The sequence below is a fragment of the Protopterus annectens genome, chromosome 7.part0 (assembly GCF_019279795.1).
Source record: "Protopterus annectens isolate FY-2018-M chromosome 7.part0, PAN1.0, whole genome shotgun sequence".
Taxonomy (NCBI): Eukaryota; Metazoa; Chordata; order Ceratodontiformes; family Protopteridae; genus Protopterus; species Protopterus annectens.
In genome coordinates this window covers 7,862,245-7,880,602 of record NC_056739.1, presented here as the reverse complement: position 1 = coordinate 7,880,602, position 18,358 = coordinate 7,862,245, and the positions used below count along the sequence as shown (strand labels likewise).

General features: G+C 39.1%; 1 protein-coding gene across 1 annotated transcript in view; it reads right to left on the bottom strand.

Annotated features, from left to right (window-relative positions):
- The window catches only part of TSPAN2 (tetraspanin 2), a 977,937-nt gene extending 960,070 nt beyond the window's left edge, over positions 1-17,867 (bottom strand). Inside the window, exon 1 of the mRNA XM_044076441.1 lies at positions 17,281-17,867. Coding sequence (XP_043932376.1) covers positions 17,281-17,349 — 69 coding nt within the window. The 5' untranslated portion in view covers positions 17,350-17,867. The remainder of the gene's footprint in view (positions 1-17,280) is intronic.
- Between the last annotated feature and the right edge of the window lie 491 nt (positions 17,868-18,358).

The window sequence follows — 18,358 nt, the reverse complement described above, 5'->3', positions numbered from 1 at the left end:
AACCATTATCTGATAAACTTTTACTATGCAACCTGAGAACTACTCTTCAAACGCAAAACATACCATCTGTCATGTTTGTTTACTACACACTACAACTTAAAGTGATACCACAAAATTAACACTTTAAACTGTAATTATGTAACACTTTCGATGATATCAGACTCAATGATTTAAATTTTCATTGTTATGTAATTTCAATGTTCTAACTTTTCAGTGTTCTGAAATTTTGATCTTATGGTCTCAATGTTTTGTGGTTCAATGTTATATTTGCAATGTTCTGAGGTAGACCTGAGTGCACACATGTACATCTTTTCATCACAGGATACAAATGAGCGCACATATGTAAATCTGTTCATTTCAGTATACACCTGAGCGGACATGTGCACAACTTTCCATTGCAGTATACATATATATATATATATATATATATATATAAATATTTATATAATATATAAATATTAATATATATATAAATGCGCATGTGTACATATATATATATATATATATATATATATACATATATACATATATATACATATATATATATATATATATATATATATACACACACACACACACACACACACACACACACACACACACACACACACACACACACACGTATATTAAGACACCTAGCCTACCACCACTGCCAATAGTTTGTGCACCTGCAAGATGAAGGCTCAGTAGGTACATGCCAACAGCCAGCTCTGTTGGCATAGAAGGATAAAGTCCTGAATATGATCCAAGCGACTACATTTTGACTACCAACTCTAGTACCTACAAGAGCTGGCAGAGGTCAAGGAAGGAATGACAAGGCTGTACCTCCTTATCTTTCTTGGTTTTAAGGGACAAGCGGATGACATGCTGTTGGAAGTGAAGTCCTTTTACTAACTTGGTAAAGACTGGGGTAGGAATTGGCTGCCAGCGTGAGAGTGTGATCGAGTATAGGGAATGGACTTGTCCTTAGGCCCAGGGCAGAATCATTCCCAGTGACTTTAAGTCAAAGCTCTCCTCAGCCTACAGAGAGAACACTGGTAGGCAGAAGCTGGGAATTAACCCACAGAATTCCTCAAGCTACCTTCTGATCACCAATGCTGGCCTTTGGGCTCTCCCATCTCTCTCTCTCTTTCTCAACTTTGCAAATTGCACTTTTCTAGCTCACCAGTCTAATATGGAGAAGATTAGTAGGTTAAACTGAGCATTTTAATATAGTGCAGGGTGGGAGTCAGGCTTAGGAAGTACCATTTATAATATGAAAATTTGTTTATATTAAGGCAAATAGGTGTGTATATAATTTTTGTTAAATATAAGCTTTCCTTATATAGGAATAGTATTTAGTTTGGTTAGAATGACCATTACTATTTTTATTAGTTTTTTATTCTGTTGCTTTAAACTGGAATTAGTTTGAGTGACATCACCACTGGTTTTTGAATTTCATTGGAAGTGTGGTTTTTAAGTGGGGTTTGTAAAGTTTGTGGATAATTTCATGTAATTTCTTAGTCTGAAGAAGCTGAAGTATTGTTTCCAGCGAAAGTGCTTACTACAATAAATTACGAACTTTTAGAGTATACTGAGAGCCTCTTGTTTTGTTGTTTATTTAGGAAGTACCATGCTGCAGAAAGGATATCGGCACACCCCAACAAAAATTACATCTGCAGGGGAAAAATACAGATTAGTTACACATTTGGTAACTTTAAAGATGCTTTAGTCACAGTGTCCTTGTTTTATGATGTAGTATTAGAAAAGGACAAAAGCAGTGATAACGCAATAAATACCCAACACAACAACACTGGTTTGTATCCAACCATCATCCAAGATGGCAATCTGACAAGAACAAAGTCAAAACAGTGAGAAAACAGAAATAACCCAAATGTTATGCTACAAACAAGACAGCTACAATCACCTGTTCAAAACTCTAGGACTAAACACAGTACTATATAGCAAAGAAAAGAGCCAGGTAAGAAGAGGCCTGTTACAAGGAAAGGTTCACAACTGTTCAGATTCTACACAAGCTGCGCAATAATAGATAATATTGAAATGTCTTCCAGTACCGTATATGGTCATTATGGTACCATTCTAGTCCTAAACAGTAGCTACAGAAGACAAGTACACCAGTACTAATCAACGCTATCAAGTCTTCCTTTCCCTGTCCCTTATATGACTGATGCTTACTTGTATGACCACCAAGCCACATCTCAGAAACAGCCAGAAAATTCTGGCTATGAAGAGTTTCTGTGCTAAAGATTTTTTTTTTTTTATTTTATCTACTCTTGGCATGTGTACTTTCAAACCCAAGGGTTCAATCCAAAGAGTGGGGTGGGAGGTAGTCCATTGAAAAACCACAAGCATGTACTCCCACAAGCATGTACTCTCCAGTGATGAGGTCAGATCAAAGAATAACAGAAGATGCACACAGCAAAGCTTGCACCACGGCATCTAGAACTACAATCAAAGGCCGCCACCCCACACACAAGAGCCAGCATAATGTTCACACTGGGTGGAGGTGGAAAGAAAAGGATCATCAAGCCCGTACAGCTTGAAAATGGACATACCAGACAGCTGAGATCAAGACCAGTTTGACTTTTTTCTCTAATACACATATCAGCCATTATTAGCCAAAGAAAAACTACAACAGAAGAAAACTAACATGGCAGCCTTTGAAGCTATTAATTTCATAGGGCCCCATTAGAAGCTGGTTACTTTGACAATGGGCTTTCCTTATGTTAACTGTGTTGTCTGAGGGGCAGCAGGCAGCCCATGAAGCATTAAAATGTATGAAAAAGCTGTAAAGTCAGAATTCTGGGTATGATTGCATCAATGCCTTTCCTGGACAGTTTTCAGTGTAGTGCACTAACAACCAGCCAGTGGACGAGTTACTACAGTTACTTAGTCATTAGTGACCTACCTGCTTCCTACAGTGGTGAAATAATGTTTATATGGCTGCCCACTACTCTTACTGGACGCTAAAGTAAACACAGCTGGGAAAAGCTTTGCCTGAGTATGGCAATCAGGATCCAGTAAATTTCAGCAAGAATAAATCCTTTGATGCTTAAACTGGAATACATTGAAGCTTCAGTTTGAAAAAAAAATATTAAAAAAAAACAGAACTTTCTGCAGCGGACAGCTCCCCTGCACACAACCCTTGCTTAAATAGACACCTCAGTAAGACAACTGTAAAGGAAGAGAAAATTCCATGTAAATAAAATCACTGTGGACGCACAAACAGAAATTGCACTAGCAGTGATTTTCTATGTTGAGCAGTGATGAGGAAGTTGAACTCTGCTTCTTAACCTCATTCAATTTACATTTAATGAACGTAGGGTGAAGTATATGAATACACAAACACACACTGCACTGGGCTTTAACCACAGCTGCTATTTGAGCAAACATCCTCAGTTATAAATAAAATAATGCTAGCCAAGCAGTAAATGCTACATAAACCATCTAAACATTATTTCCTGTTCTTGCTATGGGAGAATAAGTCCTGTCATGTGACTAACATGGAGCCTTAGAATAAGAGGCTAGAGTTCAATACAAGAGTAATATTAGGGTTGCCACCTTTCCAAATGGCCAAAGAGAGACATTTGTGCTACAAACATCAGATTTTGCAAGGCAAAACACACCCACGGCCAGTACAAAGGACAGAACTTCAGTTGTTTGCCTGAATAAAAGTTTATTCTTGTTGCATTTTTGTTCCTTATTCTGTTTCTTATAACATTTAGGTGTTTCAGTTACAGAATAACTGTTTTATGCAACTATTACATACAATATAGAAAATAATTTTGTCCTAAAATCTCAGGACATTTGCCATTTTCTCACAATTTTTTGCAGGACACAACTGCCCAAAGAGGGACTGTCCCTCGCAAAGTGGGACAGGTGGTAACCCTAAGTAATATTGGTTATTAAAGTGATAGCAGTCAGCACAGCACAGACAGATTACATTTTGTTGTGCATATGGTAGGCTACAACAGTACTGAAACTGCACCAAATGGAAGCATGATCGATACAATATTATGCCATGATCTCAGTTACTTGAAGGCAACCAAAAGCCATTTGTTTGTCTACTCAGCTGTTAAGATTAGTCCAACCAGACAGTTTGTCTATTGTGGAATAAAGGCCATCTAGAAACAAACTACTAAGTTTATTACACTGAGTGCTTAGAGATATAGTACAATAAAATTTTAGTCTAGGGTGTAGATTCCAACACTTCCTCTCCATATCACAACATATTCACTAAAGGATCACAAAGGTATGAAAACAACAAATATGTAGTCACAATAATGATACATCTGTAAGAATTAATAATGTCTTCGTTAACTAATAGCACTGTACGCTGCAGGCACTAAGAACTAGGACCACTCTGCTGAAAAAGCTTTCAAAGGATGCTTGGCTCAATCCCTAATCCCATCATATATTTTTATTTTCCCTACTTGCAATTTTTTTTTTTGTAAACGGAGCAAACAATTGCAACATGATCATAAGGCAAGGAGAAAAAAAAGCAGAAAAGCCAAAAATCATTTATTTTATGCTTTAAACATTTAACCTAGATCTCCATCATTCTCCTCAGGCATGGCATCTTGGGTCAAGATATTCCCCATGACACCCTGGAATAAAATTCTGACTGCACCCCAAAAAACCTGTATTCATTAGCAGCATGGCACTAGAGGGGACCACGCAAGGAAAAATGGGAGTGAGCTTCCAATGCGTGCTCTCCCATGGGGTATGGCAGCCTGGCTCAGTCTCACAGCAACACTCACAGAGCCTGGCAAGCACCATATTGTACACATGTCACTTGTTTGGGAGGTTACTCATGCATGGAAGCACTCACGCACTTCCCAAAGGCAGCTACAGTGGAGCTTGTAAAGCTGTCATGGGAGGTGACTAGAGCATAACAGAAAATAATTCTCCAGCAGCTGTATGGTAATGCACCAGATTCCTCTACCTGCTCACTGGCCCAGGATCTTTATTCCGGTAGAGCCTGGAGAAGCTAAGACAGGTCTGGTAGACTCCTCAAATAAAGCAAACAGCTGATGGTTGCTGACAGTCAGCTGCAGGGAGCCAAAAGAAAAAAAAAAAAGAGGCCTTCCTTTTTTGTCTGGAAATTGACAATATGCAATTCTTACTATTCTCTGGATTAATTTTATCCTGTTGCTGATTTTAATGTCCTCTCGTAAATTGCTTACATTCAGCTTTATCAGACCTTATCTTGGCCACTATGAAATGAAAATTTCAGAATGATAATCTTCAGTGATATATGGTCTGATTACCAAAGTTGACTCGTATTCACATTTTTAATGAATCATTCGTTGTTAATACATAAGGAGCAATGCGTTACTACCATGTGTGGGGAAATTTCACCACCTGTTCAAAATTATACAAGTTTATCACATCCAAAAAGAAAGTAAGATGAAAACCTTGAAGCATCATAATACTTTACCCAGCTAACTGGTCTCCTACTATTACAGTGGGACTTCCATTCTATACTGATGTCAGGCAATTTTTAAAGTGACAATAAGCTTCAACAGACAAATTTGGACTTCTTTAGACCACATTTCTGATATTACCCCAGGGGTTTAAATAGCTTATAATGCTTATTATTTCAGTTTTATCTGACTTGATGTTCCACAAACACTCAAAAAGGAGAATTCACTAAATATTATTATACTGCTCCCATGCATTGTAAGTTATATTAAAACCCAATAAGTTAATGCCACTTCAGTAATATTTACATTTTTTTTTATTTACTACTTGTGTCTTCTGGGAAAGTCCAGTTGGGTTGCAAGAGCCCTATTTAGTGGAAGCAAGGAGAGAAAAGCCTCATAAAATGCTGTTAGGTTGCTGTATTTGTACTACTCATTATATATACAGGAATAGTCTAACATACATGGCATACCTGGTTATACAACAAGAGTACAAATATAATAAAAAAAGCTGTGGTAAAGCAAAAAGAGTACAAATAATTAGGAAACTGCTTTTAGTATAATACATTCGGTTATCAGCAATAAATAAAAACAGCAATCTAATAATTAAATGGTTACGTTTGAAAAACATGAAATCCTGAAAATATCTGTAGAAAGGAAACAAAGGAGAAAGGTTGAAGCTTTGAGTAATGAATAGAACTATTGCCTGGTACTGGGCAGGAAATGGTGTGAAACAGCAGGGAATGGGGGTGGGGGAGATGCAAGGGAAAACCTGAAGTAGGGTGACAGGAATTCTCTCTAGAAAGGGATTACACATCAGTAAATTGAGAACAAAGTTATACGAGTTGGGTTAATTCTGGGCTAATTTAAGATTATACATTCTGCTGCCTAAATGCCCGTTTCCCTATTTTTGCAATGCCTAAAAAACTTTCATTGTTTTGTAAATATTTTCATAACCTTGATATCTTTTAAAAATCAAACTAATTTTGGGCCCCTGTAAATGAGATATCCTAAGTATCCTAATCAACCATTTTCTCCCAAATACTTGACTTCAACACCCTTCCTCAAGCCTTGTAGAGGTACTCAAATACTAAGCAGCTTGTTTCATGTTAGATTCCTGCTACCTTAAATTTAAAGTAACTTGTTGACGTTCTGAAACATACCTCAGCAGTACATGCATGCAGTGTATGAACTCCCAAACAGTACTGTCCCCAGTCAGGAATCATTTTTATCATCTTATTTATATTATAAAATGAATATTAAAGTACGTGGTTTCCTTGCATCTGATGTCACTGAGGAAAAACAAGAAACTTTAACCTCAGTAACACAAGCATAGGAAAAGCATTTGTTACATCCAGACTTTAATGGGCACACCACCGAGCACTGGAAATGGTGACTCATTAAAATCTATGGATGTAGCTCATGCTATCCTATGGTAATATCACAAATGGAGAAGCTAAATTTTTTGGGCAGTGGTTTAATAAAATGTTTCTGAAGACTTTTATTAAAAAAAGGCCCCAAAAATAAGGAAGGGCAAGCAGGAAAATACACCACAGCAATTGACTCATCAGATTCTACAATGTGTACAGAACATCGGCATATCATTTTTAAAGGACAGATTAGCCCAGAGAACCAGTCTTTCCTTGTAGAAAATGAAGTATGAAAGTTTTACTGTCAATGCCGATACTATGCAACCAGAAAAAGGGATTTCCAAGAACCAATCTGAGGTTTTCAGAGGCAGCCAGTAAGTTTTTGTAAAATGAAATGTAAATCCCACAGTACAAAATGGTTAAGTGTATGAACTGGGCAGGAGCATCCTCTATGTATACCAATAAGACAGGAAGTCCAGCTTGATGGGGCCAGAAGGGGGACAATAACAATCACCCTGGCATAAAGCAATGGGACAATACAGCCATGGTACATCTAAAAAATGTAATAAGTTGGCTAAACAGAAAACTGGATTTTGATAAGTTAACAGCAATTTTGAGAGACTCAAGCATTCTGAGTAGAGACTCCCTGCTCTGAATCACCTAGTCTGAAGATGATGCAAGAAGGACCTACCTGTCCCAATATGGGGAGATTTTGACTCCCTGCAATTTCTGATGGGCTGCTACTAATACCACACATTTGGAAAACATCCTAGGGGCTGTGACAAAAACTGAACGCCAGGCTTCTGTAGTTAGTAATGATTTATTCTGACCCTGAAGTGCAACTACACCTAAACTGTGATGAATGATGTGAACATATAAGTCAGTGAGGTCCAAAGAAGCCAATCTCCCTGTGAAAAACACAGCATAAAACTCTGCATTGAGGGCATGCAGAAGGCTTTTTTGGGATTTTATTTTCTTGTAATGGTAGAAAGTGCTTTTTTCTTTGGCACCAAACTATATCTAATACAACATCCTTGGCCCTTCTACTCTGTTAAGACAACCCAGAAGGCTCTTTTATTGCATAAGGGTTAGTACCTCCTTCCTTGCTGCAAACTTTGGATGAGGTGGGATATCTGTCAAGAGTAGTGGTGCTGGAGGTGTGAGGAGCTGCAACAGTATTATGTAATCTCTTGGATATTATGATCCTGACCCATTTCTCTCTGGTGATGCTGGACTGTTGTGGAAGACAGAAGAACATGTGTTCCCAAACTACTTCTGGGAGCTTTCAGGAGTACTACTGTCCACCCTGGCACTACCAGATGCTTACTGGTGAGTAGTGGCTACCATATCATCTGAGCAGGTGAATTCTGGTGGAACTGGTTTTGACAAGACTGGACTCTTCCAACATTTTCCTGCTGGTTGTGATGTGGGTTACATCAGAACCATGCCCCAAGCTGATTTCTTTGCACTCTATTATACAAACAGTGGAGATGAAGAAATTTACCTCTCATAGCCATGAAGTTTTTTCCCTGCTCCTCCATGTCTTTTATGGGCCTCCTGACATAAACAGAAAAAGACATGGGAATGGGGATCCAAGAAGGTCACCTTGGTAACCTCCTACAAAGCTAATCAGATCCTTCAGCTCTGGCTGAACTTTCTTAAGTGTTACACATGATGCTGGACCATAAGTCTAACTGTATCTGTGGAAATGGTGGCTTTGACCTTGAGCTCTTCCTTTAAGGGCCTATCAGTACCATCTCCATCACATGGATCATTTCCCTGGATATGTCATGTCCCTCTGAAAACACGCCAGATGAATAAGACAATTTAGCACCTAAACAAAGAGCTGGGTAGATGTGAACATGTCCTTGCCAAACCTGCCTCTCTCCCCCTGGATTCCCCTTCTGGGAGATGGACAGCTCAACATGGGGTGTAGGAGCATTATTCACAGATGTTGCAAAGGCAACAGAATCAAGTTTAGGCATCTTTTCCCAGGTTATACAGCCCTTTGAGGGCAGAAAATGTGGTCCAACTTATAAGTAGCCAAGGTTACTATATCTAGGTTTTCCCACATCACCCTGGTAGCATCTCTACTAATGAGGATGCAGAATGAACCTACATGTCTGTTGTAATCTCTTCTGTGGGGTACAGAGTATAATGGATACATCCAGATAAAATCCCTTTAGCTAACAGATCTAGGAGACTCACTTTCCGATACCCTCTCGGTGGGAGGAATAAAGACACCTTGTTAAAAGTTTCCAGTAGTTTACTCAGTTAAATAGGTAGCTGGACAACCCTCAGGGGCACAAGTGGGATACCAGACTTTACTCAAGCCCTCTGGATTACCTCTGTCTTCTGCAGGGAAGGGATGGGATCTGTAGTTCCACCTCCTTTTCTTTCATTATTAAAATGTGCCTCATAACATTCTGTCTTCATGTGGTGACCCTGGGAAATTCTCCCTTCCTTTTCATCAAGGTCTTAATGGCAGAATTCAGGTGTGACCTCAGACAGTTCCTTTAGACTACTCTGTACCATGGTCTATTTGGGGAAAGGTCCTGAAACAATGAGAAAAGAGGACACAACTTTGTCAAAAGGTCTCTTTAGCAGAAACTATAGCAAGCAGCAAGAACAATGACTCAAAAAGCCCTGTATTCAGACTTTAAATTTGACTGGCTAGTTTCTGGCTCCAGTGTCATCACTTATGTTGGCTCTGAAGGGGCCACCATATACACAGAACAATATTCTCTGACTTAAAAAATGTCAGGTACAAGCCCTAATGTTTGGCCTGTCTGTGTTGTTCAAAATGCTGATGGTGGACTATAAAACACTGGGAATAGTGACAGAAATACTGATGTTTTAGTCTTTGTAAGGGAAGCAGCATCTGTGATTCACTGTTGATTCGGTATTAACCCAACCACAGAAGACCTCAACACTTACAACCTTTGTACATACATCACAAAAACAAGCAGAACTGACAGCATGGCTATAGGTGACCTTGAGATTGGAGATGGAAGCGGTCTGCCTGTAAAGCTCAGTCAGTGTGCCCCTATACAGAGAGAATAGGAATCATGTCACATGATATTTTTCTTTGAGTTCTTACTACTGATTTGGCTTACTCGTCATAATCAACAGAAAGAACATAGGGTGTAGAAGGATATCAGGGCACTGATTTAGAACTCTTTGGGGTGCTCACAGGTTACTTCTGTTTGTGCAGTACTGAAGTTAACTTTCTTACCACTATGTCTTTACTGGCAAACTGAGCTGACATTGAGGGCATGGAATCCAAGTCAGAGAAACAGCATGTACTGGGTACTACACATATGCACAATTGAGGCCTTTGTCATCAGACAGATATAAAACTTCTTGTGTCTTCTCTTCCTAATAACATGATTCAAATTTGCACTGATAATGCAAAGTGGTGTACTCTGCCTAAACAATATTAGTACTGTGTGTGCCAGTTGGTGGGTTAAATGACCCTATCACAGCTACACTGGAAAAAAGGACTTTGACACTGCAACCTCCTTAGACCCAAGACCCATAAACCTAGGTAGAAGGGATAACAGTCAGACATAAACACCTGTAAAATTAACAAAAATCTGTTAACATTAAACCATGCGATTAAAGCATTCTTCACACCCACCGGAGTGAAAAGCAGCTGAAAAATTGAATTTCTTTTAAATTTTTTTCAGCAGTTTGAGCCATGGATGAGGACTTCATTCACCAATAAATAATTGAACAATGAGAAGAGAAATTACCAATGGGAGTGGCAGAGGTTGCCAAGCAGCCTGAGAGAGCCTTATCAGCCAAGTGGATGTAATGCCTGTGGCAACAGTCCTGGTTTCTGAAGATGGATAATTTATCAGATGTGTATTTAGGGGAAAAGGGTAAATCCCCTACACCATCACGTGTGAAATAATGTATGCCATCATGTCATCTGCTATACTATATAATCAATTTCAGGCTTGCCAACACAATGCAGATAAAGGAAATACTTGGTTTATAGAAAAATTCATACATTTTCCTTACTCTTTTGTGTGACATATCTGAACTAAAAAGTACTCTCAGAACACAATTCTTGAATCTCTCTTTATTGGAGCCCTTGTGTTTTGGGAAAATGTCCGCATCCCATAAAATTCAACACAGTAGTAATCAATGGGAAGATGAAACAAAGTGGAAAAGCTAACAAAAAATACAAAATAATTCCACAGCAAGTTATTCTGCTCAATAAAAACATTAAGAAGGGAACAGAGGGGATGAGGAAGTGATGGGTAGGTATGGTGTTAAGCAAAGGAATGCAGAAAGTCAGATGGCAGTGGATTTTGCGAAAAGGATGGACATGGCTGTGATGAATATGTATTTTAACAAGAGGGCATAGGGTGACATACAAGAGTGGAGGAAGAAGCACACAGGTGGATTATATCTTATGTAGAAGGGCCAGTATGAAGGAGATTGGAGACCGTAAAGTGGTGGCAGGGGAAAGTGCAGTTAGGCAGCATAGGATGGTGGTTTGTAGGATGACAATAGTGATCAAGAAGAGGAGGATGAGTGTGAGGGCAGCACCAATGATCATACTTCATACTGGCCCTTCTACATAAGATATAATCCACCTGTGTGCATCTTCCGTTAGAGAGGAGTTGTGGTATTGTATGAGGATGTCGGGAGTGTCAGAGAAGTATGTAAGAATGGTACAGGATATGTACGAGGGTAGTGCGACAGCGGTGAGGTCTGCGGTGGAAGTGACGGATGCGTTTAAGGTGGAGGTGGGATTACATCAAAGATCAGCTCTGAGCCCTTTCTTATTTGTAATGGTGATGGACAGGTTGACAGACGAGATCAGACAGGAGTCCCCGTGGACTATGATATTTGCAGATGACATTGTGATCTGTAGTGAGAGTAGGGAACAGGTGGAGGAGACCCTGGAGAGGTGGAGATATGCTCTAGAGAGAAGAGGAATGAAGGTTGACGTGGCAGAGTTGAAGATGTTAAGATTTGCACTGGGTGTGATGATGATGGACAGGATTAGGAATAAGTATATTAGAGCATCAGCCCAGGTTGGAAGGTTTGGAGACAAAGCCAGAGAGGCAAGATTACGTTGGCTTGGACATGTGCTGAGGAGGGATGCAGAGTATATTGGGAAAAAGATGCTAAGGATGAAGCTGCCAGGTAACAGGAAAAGAGGGAGGCCTAAGATAAGGTTTATGGATGTGGTGAGAGAGGAAGATGCAGAGGACAGGAAGAAATGGAAACAGTTGATCTGCTGTGGCGACCCCTAACGGGAGCAGCCGAAAGAAGAAGAAAAACATTAAGTATACTGATCATTTTATAGAAATGATCGATAAAACTGACATGCTAGTTTTTAACCACTGAAAACTCCAGACAGCTCCAAGGCAGTATACAAAATCTCATTAAAGGTTTAGCAACAAAGAGAGAGATCCACTGTTGAGTTTTAAAACTACAAAATTGCTTAAAATTACAAATACAGTAAAAACATGTACAATGCGTAAAGAGAGAGTCATGTTTGGCACTGACAAAATCAGTTACATCTCCAGTATGCATAATGCTTGTTTCCACAACTCAACAGAACTGAGTGATATTACAATGTATGGGCTGTTTCTAGCTGCAAGAAATATATTAAAAAAACTACAGTGTAAACAATAACAAAACACAGCAAAAAAGTCTGAATAGTGAAGACTTGAGAACTCTGACGACTAGCAGTTAACAGGGATAGAAAGTCGTATCTGGAGAGGGGATGGAGGAGATCTGGAAGAATGACCAAAGTAAGGAGGAGGAGTATAAATAGGTTAAAACAGAATCTTGCTGTAAAGGGTGACAAAAAGGTCACCCAGATTAGGCTGGGGGGGGCAAACAATAGGCTGACACTTTAAATCATTAAAGATTATCGGGTGATTCTACACTAACATTATGAAAAGTCTAGCAGGAATGTAGTAAGAAAAGTCATCCACAGACCCCTCAAGCTACACTTGGTGTAAACATCTACAAAGATACATGCACCTACTTTCCACAGGGTAACATTTTTAGTTATTGCTTCCTAACACATTCTAAGCTTTGTAAACAGTGATTCTGAATGATCTTCAAAAACGAATATGTAACCCAGATGAGAACAAATATCCTTTCCCTACACGTTTGGCTAGCTATGAAAAAGGAAACATGGAGCAACCTACCATGTTCCTCAGTGAGTAGGAAGTTCTAATACACAGGTATGAAATGGCTAAAAGTACTACATTGTTAATTTTGAGGAAGATGCTTCCAGTAGATCATAGATCCCTCAGGAGTGCACTATCTGAAAACACTTTCAAAGGAGGGATGTTTCCCTGGGTACATAATACAGAACTCCCTACGTTATGTTCTGCATTACTTGCATTTTTTTCTTTTTATACCTTTTACATGACTGAAAACAGGCATCAGTAATCCAGTTCACCTACCTGTGAAAAATATTAAACTAAAAGGCTATGACAGTAGAGAGGATGTTTCAACAGTGGTGGGTGTGAAGACTTCGTGACAGATAGACCTACCTGTTTTGTAATATGATGTTTGCAGATGACATTGTGATCTGTAGTGAGATTAGGGAGCAGGCTGAGGAGACCCTGGAGAGGTGGAGATATGCTCCAGAGAGGAGAGGAATGAAGGTCAGCAGGACTAAGACAGAATATATGTGTGTGAATGAAAGGGAGGATAGAGGAATAGTGAGGATGCAGGGAGTAGAGCTGGCGAAGGTGGATGAGTTTAAATACTTGGGATCAACAGTTCAGAGTAATGGTGAGTGTGGAAGAGAGGTAAAGAAGAGAGTAGGCAGGATGGAGAGGGTGGAGAAGAGTGTCAGGAGTGATTTGTGACAGACAAGTACCAGTAAGAGTGAAAGGGAAGGTCTACAAGAGGGTAGTGAGACCAGCTATGTTAGATGAGTTGGAGACAGTGGCATTGACAAAAAGGCAGGAGTCACAGCTGGATCTGGCAGAGTTAAAGATATTAAGATTTGCACTGGGTGTGACGAGGGTGGACAGGATTAGGAATAAGTATATTTGAGGGTCAGCCCAGGTTGGACGGTTTGGAGACAAAGCCAGAGAGGCAAGATTATGTTGGTTTGGACATGTGTTGAGGAGGGATGCAGAATATATTGGGAAAAAGATGCTAAGGATGAAGCTGCCAGGTAAGAGGAAAGGAGGAAGGCCTAATATAAGGTTTATGGATATGGTGAGAGAGGACATGCAGGTGGTTGGTGTGACAGAGCAAGATGTAGAGGACAGGAAGAAATAGAAACAGACGATCCGCTGTAGCGACCCCTAACGGGAACAGCCGAAAGAAAAAGAAGGAAAGAAGAAAAATAACCAGTTACTGATGTCATTTTGCAATATATCTACAAGGATTACAACAGCAATCCGCAATGACACCAGTAAACTACCCACAGGAGCACATACTTCTGTCTACCCTGAAAGGTGACGGTGTTCCTACATGGTAGATTAGTGAACCAAAACTATCTCTGCAACCAAGAGGATTTTACTATGATTACAGCCAAATGAGGCATGTTTGATTAGCAACTTAGGCACTAGACCAGTTGTTTGAGGAGAAATAGCAGGGAGTGTCCAATATCAGTTCACCTGTGCTAGGTGGTAGAATCCAACTGCAAAAGTGTCATGTGGAGAAGAGCAAATTCCTGACTGTGTTTGGCCTAAGTCCATCTGGAAGTACACAGTGGTAGGACCTGCAACAGGAAGCATGCATCCACGTGGGTCCAACATAATGCAAAACAGCCTATGCTCTTAGGTCGGTGGGGAAGGGGTGCTAATTGGAGCAGTGAAAAAAATTAACCCCTCATGGATGGTGGACAGCTCTTGATTTCCAAAGGACAGAGAGACAAATAAACCAAAAGGAAAGTAGTATCTGATGGTCATTAGGGAAAAGACCTAAAAAAATTAGATACAAAGTGGTGCTCAGTAGCCATTATGAGGTTGTTGGTGCATACACTGAACATTCTGCAAGTGGTGTCAGCCTGGGAAAAGAAAATTAGTGCAAAATCAAAACCAGTTATTGAGGATGGCCAAAGAATACTTCATTCTTACCCCTTCTGTACAGACACAAGATGGTTACATACCGGTAGATATTCCTCTCTTGGAGAGTGACACCCCCCCCCCCAGTGAAGTGATATTAGGTGGTAATGCCAGAGAAGATGAAGTAAGCCTGAGCATAGGTGTTATGTAGAGATTCACAAGAATATTACAAAATACTGCAATATGTAGACCTTTGTAATAGTTCACTTTAGATCCAGTTAAAATCTCAAATAGTAATCTGAAGCAAATCTCAGTCTTCTTGTTAAAAAATACACAACTAATGAAATCCCCAAACAACAACTTAATGAATGGATGAACTACAAACCCACTGCTGGTGTAGTAGTTAGAGCTAGTACTCGTAACTAAAAACTGAACTACTGTAAACACTGCATTTCTACTGCTGAAACATTACATGTTTTAATCATTTAATGTTTGTTTACCAGGAGAGTTCATCTAAGCATAAACTATTTTTAGCAGAGTCCTGAGGAGAAATTCTCCAAACATACAGAAATACAGTTAAAGAATTGCTCTAGTAGTTACGCACAAATGTTTACAGCTAAGCATAAGCATTACACAGATTAGCAAGTCATTTATAAAGTACGTTGGAATATATGCAAATTTTAATGTAAGAAAAATATGATGCAGTAATTTTAACGACGGTCGTATACTTCTTCTCTATCTATATATACAACTATCTTAAGAGTAATGACTAAGAACTCCCAGGGCATAAAAAGAGAAACACTAACAAAAACTAGTGTAGCTAACCACAATACTAATAAGATCAGTAGAGTCTTAAGAACAAATCTTACTACTGTATATGTTCAGTAACTGGGAAAAATAGATACCCAGTCCACACCAGTGTAAGATTAGCCTTCAAAATTGTTAAACTTTATTACCTGTTATGCAGATAACACTTGCTGAACTACAAAAGATAATCACCACTGTTTTAAAATGTATTTATTTGCATTTGTTAAAGATGCCAAATATGTGCCCTATATTAGCAACATCTCTACCCGTGTCAGACTATGCTATGCAAGCAGTTAGTTGCCAAGGACACACCCGTAAAGCCCATCGCTGTCAGGGCAGAAACTGAAAGCTGTTATCAGTTGATTTTACAACAGGGTTACCACCTATTCTTCTTAAGGTAGGACTGTATATATTTGGGCAATTCTGTTCTGTGAAAAACATGAACATAGCAAACAAATGTCTTCAGTTTACAGAACAAAAAAATATATTTTCTTTTCATTAGCAGTTATACAAAACAAGGTTTATGTCTGAAATATTTTAATATGATGTGAAGCAGAAACAACTGAAATTCTGCAAGGGTGAACTTTTATTTTGGCAAAATAAAATAAAAGAACAACACTTTGTACTGGTTCCAGGTGTAGCTGTCTTGCATCTGAAAGGGTGGTAATCCCATATGTCAAAACAGGCAAGGGCTATCTGGACATAAACAACCTGAGGAAATATGTTGCCTTGCATGGGTGTGTAGCTGGCATACGGTCCAGCACAGTTATTTGGAAGTTTTAGTCAGAGAGCAGGGCAAAGCTGAAATAATCAAGAGAGACAAAAGGTCTAAATTAGAGATATCTTTCAAATATTAATCTTCACAAAATTGCCCTGCAAAAAATTGTAGTAGCATGCATTTTATTCAAAGAAAAAAAAATCTTAACTATGATGCTTGATAGCGTTTGGTGACTGTTCACTGTGTTTTATCACGGAGTCACAAACTTCACAAAATGCACATTTTAAAGCAAAATGAGAACAGATCCAGACAAATCTACCATTAAATCCGCCAAGAACTAGTTTTCAAACGATGTGTCTCACGTGTGTAATCAAGTAACTCTTAATTCCTACTGTATTTCTGTATATTTGCATTCTGGTTGTGACTGAACATGCTCCTCGGACCAGTAAATTAAGCTGGTCAACGAAGTAAAAATAAATAAATATGGCACAAAACGTTTGCCATATATTAATTTTGCGCGAATTATGATGTGTCTATACATTTTCCAGGCAGAATTCCAACGTCCGGAGTATTTTCCACTTCTTGGAGTTGGCCTCGTTTCAATTTATTTTGCATAAGTTTTCTCCAAAGCAGCTTTTTAATTTATCTGAAGCGTCTTGCTAAGAGGTTACTGTTCACATTTTTGCCCGATGGCTTTTCTGTTTACATTATGTCAGGACACCTTAAGGGACCGCCAAGCCTCTGGAAAAGCGTCTGCTTTTTAAGCTGGCTAGCATTGCCTACATTTGTACTTAGTAAATCACCAATATTTAGTGCTGCCCTGTGGCATACCAAAGCGACTCCAAACTTGTGGTGAGCACAGTTAATCTTAAAACAGCATGTCTGTACTTTAAAACTATGTAAACAAAAAGGAAAACAACTATCTGTGTTTCTCCTACAACTAATAGCTCACTTACCCAAAAAATAAAATTGAAGAAAAACAAGAGGTATTTGATGCAGCTCATGCCTCCTGAGAGTGACCCCATGTCCGTGAGTTGTTAAATCACAACGCTACAGCAGAGAAAACGGTTTTGTAGAGTGCAGAGAATGGGTCGCCCCGACTTTACTACAATCGTATAAAAGTCAAACTTTGCACCCCAGTCGCAGAGAGTGGATAAGAAGAATGAAACTAAACTTCAGCAGCTGGTCGAAGATAATACTCCCACTGCACGGTCTACCTCAATTCTTCCGCTAATACTCAGTCTGGGCGGGCACGCCTGCAAAGGGCACAGTAACAGTTGTGATGGCTGACTGGAAAATAGATGTGGCCGCGTGGGGCACGTTTAGGTGTTTCCAACAATACAACCTGGCGGCTGAAGAATTCCCTCTGCTATAAATGTTAAACACTTCCACCTATGAATGAATATATATCTATCAATGAAGTCACTCTTCGGGTTTATTATTTGTAAACAACTCTACTGTGATTACGTACTCTCTCACGATATGCTGCTACATCTTATTTTTCAAAAACTGTAAAGATTGTAGCAAAACGTAGCTCCTGGTTCTTTTGTACAATGTTTACGTTTTTCGAAATATGAATTTAATAACATCCAGGGCCTGGAAGACTGAAACTTACACACACAAACCCGTTTAATAGCTATGTTGTCTGGGTGAGAAAGTAAAATCGCAATAGTGGAAAAGTAAAAAGAAGTCGGGCTGTCAAAGCAATGAAGCTTCTTTGCCTGCTTTTGTTTTGCTTTAGCTTTTAATAACCAACCAGTATAATAGATTGGTTTACAAGGGTCTTCTTTTACCACAGCCCCCCCCCCCCCCCTAAAAAAAAAAAAAAAAAAAAACAGAGCAGGAATGTTTACAGAGACACCAAAACAAAGTTACAGCGTATATTGCAGCTAATCAGATTTTATCTAAACTAGACAGACACACTGTACAGAAAATACCGTATAAACGTTATTTATAATAATACAGGCAACGCTCACATTATCTTATTTTGATAATGAATTTAGTAGTGTTAATATTTTAAAAACGTCCCTCATT